The sequence below is a fragment of the Colias philodice genome, chromosome 2 (assembly GCF_061535455.1).
Source record: "Colias philodice isolate Cphi_HAF_F1 chromosome 2, ilColPhil1 Martin Lab GWU primary, whole genome shotgun sequence".
NCBI lineage: Eukaryota > Metazoa > Arthropoda > Insecta > Lepidoptera > Pieridae > Colias > Colias philodice.
The window spans coordinates 8,521,254-8,536,298 of NC_143087.1; the positions used below are offsets into that span (position 1 = coordinate 8,521,254).

The window sequence follows — 15,045 nt, forward strand, 5'->3', positions numbered from 1 at the left end:
TATAATAATTCTGGAAATATATTATCTACTATGATATAAAACAAAAATATTCTTTTGAAATACAACAAATCTTTGAAACACTTGTGTTAAGTTTTACAACATTCCATTATAAAGCATTACCTATAGTAATGAATTACAGTGAATTATTTCGTATATAGTTATAAAAACTCATACATTGGATAACCAAACAGCGAGTGTTTGAAAAGAAATAAAAAATAACAAAAAATCTAATCTATATACACATTATAGACTACAGGCCCATGTTGAAAAAATTATGGGTCATTTGACCCACCACCTGACCTATCTAGAATGATATAAGAGCATAAAATAATAAGATTCAGCACAATGACGTCACTCGTAAGCTGTCCACCTGAGTGCAGATGAGAATTCGAAAGTTCAGGTAGAGATTTTCTCCCCTTGTTTCTATGATTTTTGTACGGCGTTGCGGAATAATGGCTTAAAAGCAGTATAGAAATAGTATGACACAGATGCCGTACAAAAATGGTGGTCCACAAAGTCGGAATTTATTTTTATTTTTCGACAGTTGCCGGGGTAAATTTGGTCATTTGATTTTGTACGGCATCTGTGTCATACTATTTCTATACTACTTTTAATCAATTATTCCGCAACGCCGTACAAAAATCATGGAGACAAGGGGAGAAAATCTCTACCTGAACCTTCGAATTCTCATCTGCACTCAGGTGGACAGCTTACAAGTGACGTCATAGTGCTGAATCTTATTATTTTATGCTCTTATATCGTTCTAGATAGGTCACCTGGTGGGTCAAATGACCCATAATTTTTTCAACACGGGCCTGTAGTCTATTAGGAAAATAAAAATTTTGATAACAAATCTGCGACTAGATTATAACTACTGTACAAATTTTGACAGATCTTACTTAAGTGCCTATATTTTATTGATTAAATATAAATGTGTCTTTTAACAATACTTTAAGCAAAACATTTTACGAATGTAGAATTCTCAGTTCCTATATTAAACCAAAATATAATAAATAAAAATACTAAGCAATCACGCAATATTTCGACATGCCTCCGTCCATATAAATCAATCATCTTATATTATAAGGGGCAGTGTTTTCAATTTCTATCTATCTTCACAATAAGAATCATAAAAAAGAGAACATACAAGAATCAAACATATCACAGCATCGAATAATCAAAGTTTTAAGACAAAAAAAAATGTTCAACATCAATTCTTCAATCATCAATCAAAAAATTATAAATATATAAATATGACATTACAAATACTTTGTAAATCTTGACTTTACAAATAGGTATAATAATTATAATACTGACTAGCAACTAATAAGGCAACTTTATAATTTAGAATGATACATTGCATGAAAATTACATATTACAGCTACATTTGTAACTATAATCATTGTAAAGTGATATAAACACAACACATATATAATAAAGAATCTTTCATAAAAAAAATACATCGGTGATAATCAATAAAATAAGTACATTTCTGCTTTATTTTGGACAAAGCAGAAATGTACTGATACACAAAACTTGGAAAATTAGCCAATTAATGAGTTTGGAAATAAGTAACATTTTCAAATTAACATACCTTGAACACAAAGCAAATGTTTAATAATTTCATGGAATTTTAATATCACAAACATAAAAATACTGATAAATAGTGCCAATAATGCTTTAAAAAAATAAAGCTTAATAAAATGACGCGTGCGCATATAACTACACTTTTAAATACTAGATTTAACAATAACAAGTTTTTTTCTTTAAAGCAATGGATGTAGCCGTGGTCTGTAATACTATTAGATATGCCAACAGCTTCAATACTTCTTTGATTAGTCTTACTGTTAAATAGTACATGTACATAATTATTGTAAATATGCTGACCGCTTTATGCATGTTTACAGACATTAGTGAAAAAACTTTTGATCTTTGGAGTTAGCATGTCAGTGTGATACATGACAAAATATGTATATGAATACAAACAGTGTGTAATGAACCATTTCCAATCCTCCATAGGAATACTAAGCACATTAGACTCTTTATATTAGCATAAAGACCCATAAAATTTTACATCTGACCTAAGATCAACAATCAGGGGTGAGAGGTGTTAACGTGACCTTTAAAGCAGTGCTAATTTGGTAACGGTACTTACTTGCTATATTCACAAGTTACAGGAGGACCTCACGTTATTCGCGTCACTTTTGTTCACATTCGAGCACCACGCAGCTCGAGAGGCTCGTGCGATTAGTTGCTGCGCTTCTATCTCGTACGGTGAGGAAGCGGAGCACTACGCACGTCACTTTAAGGTTATAGATGACTTCGATACACAATAAACGCCCCATACCTCACACTGTTCACGTATTAAACAAGTACCACTCAGCTTGCAAGAACCGTGCGGGCAACGCGGGTTAGCTGCGATTTTAATTCGCGGTGAGTAAACTTTGTACGTGCCATACACGATTGATGTTAACCACATCATTGCTATACATAAAAAAGGAGCACCATGCAGCTCGGTTCCAGCTTGTAGTAAGGAAGCACACGTGCCGTACACTTCACTTTAACGATACACATCACCGCTATCCACAACTAACGTCCCTTCCCCACACACCACTATTAAAGTGTTAAACGAGCACCACGCAGCTAGCGAGGCGTGTGCGGGCATTGCGGATAAACTGTCACGGTTTTAACTCACACGGTGACGAAACAGCACTACGCACGTGCCGTGCACATTACTTAACGTTACATGACACTATCCACAAACTCCCACTCCCCCCACACTATTCACGTGTTAAGCGGGAACCACGCGGCCCGCGAAGTGCGTGCGGGTAACGCGGCCCGCAGTAACGCCTCCTCGTGTGCGCTGAGCCGCAGCAGTGTGGCGAGGGCGCGGGTTAGTTGGCGCGCTTCTAGCTCACGGGCTGTGAGGAAGCGGAGCACCACGTGCTTGAGGTATCTGGAAAATAAGTTTCTTTTATAAAGAACTTGATTTTGCGGCTTCACTCGTGTTTTTCATAAAAAAGCCAATATGCCAGCTATATTTTTTAGCATCGATCAGGTGTTTTATAAGTAAGAGAATCGATCGAAACGTTTTTAACATCGTACGATAGTTTCTATTTTTATATAAAGAAGAATTTCGAACTTATTTCTTTCAAAAAAAATGTTGTGTGGTTTTATGATACCACGGTAAAAGTGAAACTGTTCGAACGGTTCCGAACACTGCTTTATACCTACTCGGCAGCCGACCGTCACGCGACATGCGCTTCACAGACCAAAAAGTTTGAGACGATGTAATAAAAGTTTCACTTTAATATGCCAAGATGATGATTGTTTTTAGCAAACAAGCTCGTTATATCGACCTCGTTACGGTAGGTCCTATGAAAATAATAAAATCTAATTTGTAGTGTCTACTCACCGTCTACTAATATCCTGTTCTTCAGCAGACGTCAGATCTGATTTACTGCTTTGTAACTCACGCTGTAGTGTCTTTTTCATATCTGATATTCTATTGTCTAATGTTTTAATTTTCTGAAAATATAACATCACTATTATCAAACTATTTTTTTTTTTTTGTTTAATAACTCAGGCCCCGGAATCACAGACACAATAGAAAATCTATTGTGTCGTGGACCGATTGAGCCGTTCGGGGCTCAATGGGTTAAGGAACTTTGCTAATAAAAGAAGCTTTTTTTAAATTAATCAAAAATATAGTAATAATTCTTACACACCTTATTTCTATCACAGATTTCAGCCTCTAAGTCTTGTATAGTCTTTTTAAGCGTGGACTCATTGTCAGCGAATGTTTCTATTCGCGTCTTGAGTTCCTCTATTGTTTTATTTCTAGCTTCTTCATTTTCTTTTATCAGCATACACGCTGCTTGATTCTGAAAATATTTAAAAAAATTTTTTTCAAAACTATTAGGATATACACAATTCACGAATTGTTCTTGTATATTTATATTCTATCAGTATTTATTTTCCATTCTAGATAAATAGAATTGAATAACCGTTTTTTTGTTCAATTTTAAATAAATATGAATATGAAATTATACAAAAATGGTAAATGGTTCATTCGTCAATGCTGAATGCAGTTGCATTAAACGAACATATTTTTTATTACAAAACCGTACCTCTTTGTGTTGAGCTATGATTGCCTCCAACTCGGTGATTTTAGACTTCAAGTCAACGACCTCAGACTCCAGGAATCTAACGTTGCACAAACTTTTTTCTACATTCTGTGAGATCTGCGCATTTCGTATTAGCACCTCGTCTTTTTCCCGCTTTTCTCTGAAATCATTTCAATAATATTACTGAGTAGGACTTTTTTTTCTATCATATGTACGTATATATTTATACTACTATTGGAACTTGCGAGATTAATTATTTATTATTATGCAACGGTAAATGCAATTTATAACGACATAATATGCATTGATGTATGTATAATAACAATTATATAAGCAAAATTAGTTAAAAACGAAACACAATTATTATAAAATATATTTCGTTCAGCTCAATGATTGCTATCCATTTTTGTGTTATCCGAAAGTGATAAAAACGTTCCTAGTAACATATAAAATTTCATATAAAAGACAATAAACCATAAATAAACAAACACTCACTTATCCAACTTCCTCTGTATATCGATATAATCATGTTGCATGTCTGTCATCATCGAATTCAGGTGATTCACCTCTGCTTTCTGCTCATCGGATAGTCTATTTGAGTTTTCGATTTTTTCCTTTAATATCTGTACAAGAGTCCTTTCCTCTTCTAGGGCTTTTGCTAATTCTTTATTTTCATTCGTCAGTTCTTGAATACGGCTCTCAAGCTCCATTGTTTTGTCCTATAATATGGTATATTCTTTAAAGAGTGTAAGAAGATATTAGTGTGTATAGATTATGAATTGAAGCTTTTAATAACTTATTTTGTCTAAATAAAAACTCCCAAAATGATAAAACAAAATACACCATTACACTTAATGTTTTCTAATAGTTAATCTAAGTTTCTTTGACTAAATCTATAATTTATCAACTATTTCAATAATTTAAAAATCTCAATAATTTATAAACGACAATACTTAAATAGATCTCCCAACTAGTGGTTTTTGTGCTCTATCGAGTGCCATGCAACATCAAAATAAATAAAAAAGTGAGTGTTAGTAACAAAACCTTAGAAAAAATAGGTTAAAAATATTAACACTAAGGCTGTGCAAAGGAGAATAAAAAAACAAAAGTATAAAACAAAATTTATTACTAAATAAACACAAATAAAACAGAAAAGTCATAAGCGCCATTAAAATAAAATGTCCTATTTTTAATTTCATCATAAACAGTTAAACTTACCTACTTGGAATGCAAAAAAATATGTTCTTATTTTTAACACGTCTAGCACTTTAGTCATCGATATTACTAAAAACACTTTAAAGATATATAGCTCACGTGATGTGTACATAACGAATTATCTCCAACGTTCGTATCAAGATAAAACAATTACTTACATGTTTACTATCGCGTGTTCAAAATAAAGCGCTGTGAGAACAAATGCAATCTAAAAGCATATTTTTTTCCTTATTAATCCACATTTAAGTACATTTTGCACTGTGTACATATATATACATATATTTCTTTAATTAAGTGTATAATAAAATCTATCTCTTATTTTGTAAAAATAGGTTTATATAAGGTGCTAGGTGCTGGCCATTAATTAAATTATACATATTTATAAAAAAATAGGTAGTTTATATTGCACGTAGCATAATGATAAATCGGAATAAAAAATATATATTATATTATAATAAAAAATCTAATTATCTATAAACTTATCTATGTTACTTTTAAGACTAGATATACTATACTTAAGTCGATTAAAATATATCATTGCTGCTCAAAAGAGCAAGTCATCAAATAAAAATAATAAACAAAATTATAATTCAAAAATAAAAAAAAGCTTCAAAAGGTAAGGAGAAAAAATATTAGAACTAAGAAAACATTTACAAGTAACAAAAATACATAAACTGTTTTTCTTTACTATTTTTTTTACTATTTTTTTTGAAAGCAAAGGTTAAAATTGTCTTATACAAGAGGAATGTACTTACTAGAACGGACGGCATATTTTTACTCGAATACTACCGCATACTGCTATTTTACAACCCGAATCAGTTCCTGCTGTTCCATATTTAAGGATAAAATTTGATAATTCTAATTCTAAAAGCAATACTTAACGTGAAACAACAACTCATTCGCTACAACAAAGGTGAATAAAAATAGAAATGAAAAACACGATTTATTTGTCTGTTTGTTGTTGATGTGAAACATCTATAGGCTCATTTGTAAACCGAATTGTTGACGTGGCGACGCTTGCCATGGCGACGGGTCGCCACGCTATACACATCTATAGGCTCACTTGTAAACCGAACGATGTTTCACATCTGCCAGGCGTCCCATGACGGCTCACATTTTTTTTTTCACTTGAATCTAGAAATAATAACCGATTTATGACAGTTATTTTTGACGGCCCGGTGGCCCTCTGAACATAATAAAATTAAAATAAGACCCTTTCAGTACAAATTAGTAGAATGTTAGAAACAAATAAACCGCGTTTTTACTCCCAAAATACATGAAATCCATCATTAATTACAAGTAGAATTAAAGACTTTATCACTAACGAAGTACCCTCACAAACCGCAAAATTCTCACCACTCCCTTGTTAAAGTTACAACTCATTACAAAGTAATATCTGATAGAATTGCTGAAAATATTCTATTGAACATTTCATTAGTAATGAGTAATTGGCGACCAAATACCGAGGTGGTATTTTGGACTCACTAAACGACAGTCAACCAGATATTTAATAGAATTGGCTTGGGTAACTTCGAGTCAATATATGTCTTAATGGCAAAAAGGTTCCATAAAACAGTTCAATAATAAAGTCTTTAATTAAAACTATAACTACGGTAAATATCTAAATGCTGTAGAGGCTGGAACTCACGGAGGCCCCCGCTGCGTTGGCCCGTAGCGTCTTCACCTCCATGGTCAGAGAATGCACTTCGCCGTTCAGACGCACCACCTGCCCGGGGCCAGGCCGGTTAGTGCCGGTCAAACTCGTCATTTTTTTGTTATTATGACTTATAAAAGCGCTTTTATGTTATTATTTAACTGACAGCTTTGCTACAACTATTGTCGAGCCAATTTAATAGGCAACATTTGACGTCTATCAATTTTATCTTCGAAGAGAGGTAACCTGCTTAAAAACATCGATTAAAGTGAATTAATCGATATGGATTTGAAACATTTGTCAATCGAATTTATTAATTTATGATGATTTTTATTCACAAGTAATCAATGCATTCGATTCAAGATGTCAGATTTAGATTTTTAGAGTAACGTCTCTGGTATTTAAAAAGAAAAAAGGTTTATTGACACAAAATTGTAGTGACGTCAGTTCTTCAATTCAGAAATTGTTTATTATGTTTAGAATGGTTTATCAGTAAAATGAAATCTTAAAATTACTTGTATCGGTCATTATTATAAACTAGCGGTCCGCCCCGGCTTCGCCCGTGGTACATGTTTACGTTTTCTCTACATAAGAACCATCCTCGTACTTCAAGGAATATAATAAAAAAAGAATTATCGAAATCGGTTCAGCCGTTCTCGAGTTATGCGCTTACCAACACATTTTGCGATTCATTTTTATATATAAGAAGATATGTAGTCGTAATTGAAAAAAGTTCAGCAAATGTGCAGTTCTAACAAAACGAAATATCATGTTATTCTATGTCGTCGTTACTAGGTTACGTTCTTGAATTTTGTTGAACTGTCAAATGTTGCCTATTAAAATGGCTCTACTATACCTACTATTTTTTGTCTTAAAAATTCTAGAAGCACTTATTATATTTTTTTTACCAACAGAATTGCATAGATTGTAGGTGGGACAATTCTTTGTTATTCATCAATATTATGACGAATACATGCAAAAAATAATACATAAATTCCAATTTATAAAAGGTTGAATGTTAAATAGTCAGACATGAAAGTATTCTTTTAAGAAATTATAGTATACCAGATCTTTGAGAAATTAGGTAGTGTGGCATAAAATTTTGGTATATGGCTATTATTTATCTGAAGTTCTATTAAATACGTTTTCAAATGAATAAAGATAAACAACTTTAAAACAGCAAAATAGGCATTTCATAAAATGAGAAGGCACAAACTCAAATATACCTTGGCTTCGCTATTAGCAAGATTCTGTCTCGCCTTCTCAAGGTCAGCCGAGATTTCTAGAAGGTTCTCTTGAAGTTCCTTCTTTTCATTCTCTACCCTTCTCCTTTCCGCACCTTCTTCGCCAGCTTGACGCGACAATCGCGCCACCTAGCGGTACAACTAACTTATCATAATATATTTTTTATTTATAAAAATCCAAACACTAGACACACATAGCTATGATATGATTCTCTTGTTATTACAGGATACAGGGGAAAGTATTGTTATATACACAGATAATTATTTTACTTATAGTTTTAGTACAATGCAAGCATTATATACATCATGCATTCAACCTGAGTTAAAACGATTAATTTAATCTTGGTCTCTTATATACTTACTTTGTATAAAGTAACTGTATTTAAAATTCACTTTAGCTAAATAACGATTTCACGAATGCACATGTTCTTTATAAACAATACCTATATGAATAAAATAAATTAATAATGATAATAACCATTTAAAAACGTAAAATGTACCGCACTCTACTGAAAGGCGCTATTTTCCACTATTAAAATAAAACACAGTAATTTATCTTATGATCTTGTCTCTAATCCTATTAAGTATGGTATTTATGAATTTAACGTTCTATAGCAATAAGCTCACAAACTACTCAACTACAAATCTATCTATATACTATCTCTATATATAAAAAAAACTAACAAAACCACAAACCTGCGTCTCCAAGGCCGCAATTTGCGCACTCCATGACGTCTTGACATCGGCTAGCACCATCTTCGCTTCTTGCAACTGACGGCTCAACACAGTTCGTTCGCGACACACGCGGTCGTAGTCCGCGCAACCCGTCGGTTGCATTTCCCGCTTATCTAGAAGAAAATATAATAATAAAAAATACTGCGAGAAGGGTGTTTTATGGAAATATTGCATTTATTGAAAGTTTTATTTTGTATTAATAAGATATTGTAGGTATTTATGATGCTATACCGCATTGAATTTTTAAAATTTTCTCGTATTGATCAGCTATTTGAGAGCAAAGAAAAATCATGGATTGAAGCAATTACATTTTTTAAATAAATTTTACTTGAATTAGATTGCCAAGATAGTAAACTGATCATTATGTTGCAATATCGAAATACTTAACAAATAAGACTCAAATAATTACTAGTTTGATTTCTATCACGTCTACATGAAGGCCGTTGCAGTTGTTACATTGTCAGAAAATAATTCCTTTCGGTATTGTAGCGTTGATTGTGGTTTGGCCAATGTTAATAAATCAGGCAAATATTGTTTCCTTAAATGTTATTGATTCAATCTTAATTATGTAGTAAAATATTTCATTATGATATGATATGGTGAAAAAAATTTTTAAAAGGGAAACTTCTTAAGACGCGACGAGAGTAAAATTTTAAGGTCGCGTCATTGTAATACCATCACGTAATGGAGTAAGGTGACGATTGTAGTTTCTTTTTGTATCTTGCCAAAGAAGTTTTACTTCTGACACGTGTTCCCAGCACACAGGCTCTATTTTTTCTACTAGCTACCAGTGATGCTATCATCAATTTTTTTTCTATATCTTATCTTAATACAGTAGAACCTCGATAAGTTAAAGTCCAAGGGAAACACAAAATATTTTAAGTTATAGAGGTTTTAAGTTATCAAGGGTCTATCCTATTTTTCACTGCTTCTATAGCTTTTAATTTATCAGCGTAGGTGAGGGTTGTTAGTTTTCTTTTTGGACTCATTTTAAGCCAGTTTTATCACACAGTAAGTAAAGTGATGTTTCCAGGACAACAATCAAAAACTTATGATGCAAGTAAGTTGTTGTCATAAAGCTAACCGCCGCAAAGCTTTGAAGAATTTCGATAAAGCAAACAATAGGTAATGTATTGTTTACGTTAACAATACATAGTAAACACGTGCAAGCAATAAATACCGAAACCTTTTGTTTTGACACTCTTTCAAAATGACTCATTGACAAACAATTTTATGTTATAGAGGTTGTGGACACATTTCTTTAAGTTACTGAGGGCCAATACAGAGATTATTTATTTAAGTTATAGAGGTTGCGTATTTTAAGTTAAAGAGGTTTTGGGCTCTGATGGGAAGGGAACATATTATTTTTTGAAGTTACAGAGGTTTTTATGTTACCGAGGTTTAAGTTATCGAGGTTCAACTGTATATAAAAATCTCGTGTCACAATGTTTGTCCTCAATGGACTCCTAAACCACTTAACCGATTATAATAAAATTTGCACACCATGTGCAGTTTAATCCAACTTGAGAGATAGGATAGTTTAAACATGTAGGTACCACGGGCGAGTACCGCTAGTATTTTCATAATTTTTTTAGCAAGTTCACTATCATCCCCACAATAAAAGCTGCCATTCACGCTATCTAACACGCTCACCGTCATCATGCACATGGTGGTGCGGGTGGTCCGGCGGCAGCGCGGCGCGCAGCAGCTGCAGCTCGTCCGCGAGGTCCCGCGTGCGCGCGTCCGCAGCGCCCAGCGCGGCTGTCAGCTCCGCGCGCTCGCGGGCCCATTCACGCCGCGATTGCTCTAGCTCTTCCTGTTATGAATGGGAAAATAAATTCAATACAAATTAATACATAACATAATAAATAATTATATCCAAACTAATATTATTACTGTTATTTTATGTACCTGCTTTATTGCACAATAAAGTGTTAAATAAATAAATAAATAAATATAAATATTATAAATGCGAAAGTAACTCTGTCTGTCTGTCTGTTACTCAATCACGCCTAAACTACTGAACCAATTTTTATGAAATTTGGTATGGAGATATTTAGATACCCGAGAAAGGGCATAGGCTACTTTTTATCCCGGGAAAATGACGCAATCCCGGAAATCCGACGGGAACGGGAACTATGCGGGTTTTCTTTGACTGCGCGGGCGAAGCCGCGGGCGGAATGCTAGTAACAAATAAGTGAGTAGGAATGAAAATATTATAAGGTAAAGAATATTTTTTTTGTAACATTTTGGTAAATAAACTTTGACAATTTTTTGTAATTTCAATTAAATTATGGATACAATAACATTCTGTTTTAGTGTATTTATTTACATATCAATTTTATGTACCATTTCAAATTACAATACATAATATTAAAAGAAATGGAAAACATGTATACCACATAACACACAACACTTAACACTTATCAGCAATCTCTTCCAGGCTGTCCCAGGTATAGGATAATGAATTAATGATATATAGATACACGTACTTGCATTTTGTAATTTAATTACCTCATTCATGGAAATTTTACAATTGACAAAACAAATACATAATTCATTTATCGCAACGTTTCTAAGGATTTTGTCAAACATAGGATGTTATAATTTATTACTTTTACGCAATAGCATAATCAATGTATTTCAAATCTCACAGTTAGAATGTCAAGTCGATCTTGTGCATTCTCAGCGACTGCCAATCTCGCTTTCAACTCATTAAGTTGTTTCTGTGCTGCATCTCGCTCAGTAATCGCTTTAGCTGCCTCTGCTTGAGCTGTCCGTGCTACAGTCTGAGCTGCTACGGCTTCTTCACCTAAAAATATATATCTTTTTTATAAATTATACATATCAAGTTAATTATCTTATAATATAAAAATGAATCCCAAAATGTGTTGGTAAGCGCATAACTTGAGAACGGCTGAACCGATTTCGTTAATTCTTTTTTTATTATATTCCTTGAAGTACGAGGATGGTTCTTATGTAGAGAAAACGTAAATATGTACCACGGGCGAAGCCGGGGCGGACTGCTAGTAAGTAATAAATATAAATTATAGATACAATAGATGGAACTTGGAATCACAGAAAAAATAAGAAAAGAGTACCTTGGCTACTTTTATTTTTTAAGAAGGATAAGGCTTTTCCCACAAATCTCTCATTAAATGTAGACATGTTCAAACTAATGATTCTATATGAATTGTACTACGAAAAGTATATTTTTTATCACATTTAGTCATGAATGCCTTAATAAATGAGAACATTAGATAAGAAGTGGAAATTTTGTTGTATACTAATGAAATGAACACTTAACTAATTAATGTTAAGTAATGTTATTTTGTGGAGTTATTCTATATAATTGTGATCTTACATTTATTTATTTTTGTAAACTATATGTATTTAACATACTTTTGCATACTTTCTATAAAGGCTTATTTCTTAATGTTTAAACATGAATTATTCTCAATGAAAATTGTTATCAGGAACATGTAAATGCAAAATAGAATTCTCAAGTCAACTTATTGTTTCACTTGAATTTGCAATTTTGCTTCTATCCTTACAGAGAAACCAAACAGATCTGAATTACTAAATTTCAGTTAAAAATTGATTTTTTAATCAATATTTTCTAAATTTTGGCCTTTGTAAAATTTAAAAAATATTGATTAAATACCTTTATTTTTCATTATAAATATTTACGCAATCTATACACATAATAATTTTAATAGATTGGTCATAACTCATAACAGATATTAGAAGACAAATAAAGTTTCTTAATCAATTTACATGAAGGTCTTATTAAGAACTTCAGAAGAATGACCTACAACATTGATATTTAGACAGAAAGTAATATCTTCTAACATAATATGTCATAAATATACACCTATAATAGTCACATTTGGATCTTTTCTTTCAACATTTTCTAGATCTATTATAATATACCTTGGACAGATGCAAGTGAAAGCTTCAATTCCTCGATCCTCTGTTCCCAATAAACATCCCTGTCACGCAGTTTATCTTCCAGCTGAGTTGCATACTGCTGCTGCAGTGCCACTTGATCTACCTGACCACCAGTGCGGTCTGATAAATATGTTTGCATTTGTGGCGATATTGACTGTAATCAAAGTTTTAAATTTAATATGACTCTTATTTTACATACTAAACATTGTGGCAATGTAGTTCAAATACACCACACTGTAACATGAAAGTTATTAGTATAAAATATACATTGTAGTTGTGTGTTACTTACATCTGATGTTGAGTCTGCCTGACCACCAGAACTAGATGGGCTAGTTGTTGACTGTAAATAAATGTATGTGTGTATAGCCATATATTTTACCCTGGTAGAAACTTAGCATCTGTACAAAACAGTTTCATAACTTTTTGGTTTGGCTAGCATCTAAATAATAAAACAAAACATACCGAGTCATCTCGCAATGTTATTCGGCCTAAAAAGGCTCCACTGCGCCAACTGCTCGTCAATTTACTAATATCACTTCCAGTTTCTTCTTTAATTTTACTCTTTAAACTTGCAAACATCGTAAGAGACGATTATTGGTCGCTGTAAACGCAACAAGCACCAATATTTATTGCGTATCAGTAGTCAGTACTATAATTTCACTTTAACGGTAATTAAAAACAACTTACTTTATATTAAACACTATGACTTGAAACCCTAATAGTGATTAAAGGATCCTATTAACAAAACCATTCTACACACTAAACGCTATAGAAAGTAAGACATAACAAGTATAATGCAAACGTTGATTAAATAGGCTGTAGTGGAATACGCGGTTCAGCTGTCCTATTTACAACTGCCGTGAACAAGTTAAATAAATGCATGCAAATCGCAAATAATAATCGCAATTCGCGAACACTCGCTACAAGAACATAATACTCATATGACAGCTGATTGCTTACGACTGACAGGCGACAGCTGTGTACAATGATATATGTGTTGACGCTGAGGTGTCAAATAGGTGTCAGTCAAGTCTTGACATTTTATCATAGCATATTGCCACAGACACACATATTGCATTTACTCTATGAATGTACAGCAACTCTTTGAAACTTTTTGAAATATGTAAATTAATAAAAGTCTGGGTTAATTAAATATAATTTATGCCTCTTGGATTAATTATTATACTCTTACAGCCGTACAAATAAAAACTTGCTTATTCAAACCTTATGCAATGCATAGATATGATAAGAATAAATAAAGAATAAGGATGTCATAATTTGTTACAAATAAATTTGGAATAACGTCGATGTAACTATGCTCACGCTATGCAATAGGCGCAAAGCGGCAACGTCGCAATTCATTCACAAAATTATGAAAAACATTGAAATTGTCTACGGTTAAGCCTTGGTGCTGTCATTTTGCTGACGCTCGTTTGACTTCGTCGAATTTGTTGTGAAGTTTCATCATACGATGTTCTGTTTATTTATTTTTTAAATATTTATTGGAAATAATTTAAATATATCATTAAATATGCAAGCAAATGATAGATAACGCTATCCAATATCTGGAGAACAGAAGATAAACCCACCTTGAGATAGAGAGTTGCCAAATAACTGGTACTCAAAACATACAACTCCAGGCTTAGAAGATTTATATTTTCAACGAAAGTGTATATTATTGTGATAAGTTTAGAATTAATAAGTTTTATGTATGTATGGTTTGGCGCATGTTGTAAATAAATAAATCATTATAAAATATCAAAAAGGTTTTTCATAATTTCGTATATTTTGACATTTCATACAAAATTTTCCATTTCAATAGGTACGTAATGAAATTATTAATTTGCTCAACTTTTTCTACTTCCCGTATTACTCTCATTGCTAAGATTGAAAATTGCTTCTAAAACTTGTAAAACACAGCACAATGTACTAAAAGATAATATGTTATAACTCGGTTATGTCAGACTTATACTAGGGTGGTAGCCGTAATAAGGACGGAATAGCATTAGTATGAATACTTATTACGAAGTTATACTAGGTTACATTTATTTCGTGTTTATTTGTATGATTTTTCCTTATTCTTAGTTTATTCTTTGCATAAAATGCTATACCTCGTTTA

At 32.5% G+C, this 15,045-nt stretch overlaps 1 protein-coding gene across 2 annotated transcripts; it reads right to left on the minus strand.

Moving 5' to 3' along the window:
• Positions 1-830: 830 nt before the first annotated feature.
• Positions 831-13,883, minus strand: LOC149490643 (uncharacterized). 2 transcript variants are annotated; one of them, XM_089706988.1, is made up of 13 exons: positions 13,389-13,883; positions 13,216-13,266; positions 12,909-13,080; positions 11,630-11,787; positions 10,629-10,791; positions 8,937-9,088; positions 8,223-8,369; positions 6,991-7,068; positions 4,623-4,846; positions 4,131-4,287; positions 3,729-3,884; positions 3,416-3,528; positions 831-2,956 (listed from the first exon to the last, which is right to left on the minus strand). In XM_089706988.1, the coding sequence occupies exons 1-13, from the start codon at positions 13,503-13,505 to the stop codon at positions 2,785-2,787; spliced, it is 1,860 nt and encodes a 619-aa protein (XP_089563114.1). In that variant the 5' UTR covers positions 13,506-13,883; the 3' UTR covers positions 831-2,784. The 2 variants fall into 2 exon arrangements, with proteins under 2 accessions (XP_089563114.1, XP_089563106.1); XM_089706980.1 differs by lacking the exons at positions 6,991-7,068; positions 8,223-8,369 and having other exon boundaries at positions 13,389-13,527; positions 13,614-13,883.
• Positions 13,884-15,045: the final 1,162 nt, after the last annotated feature.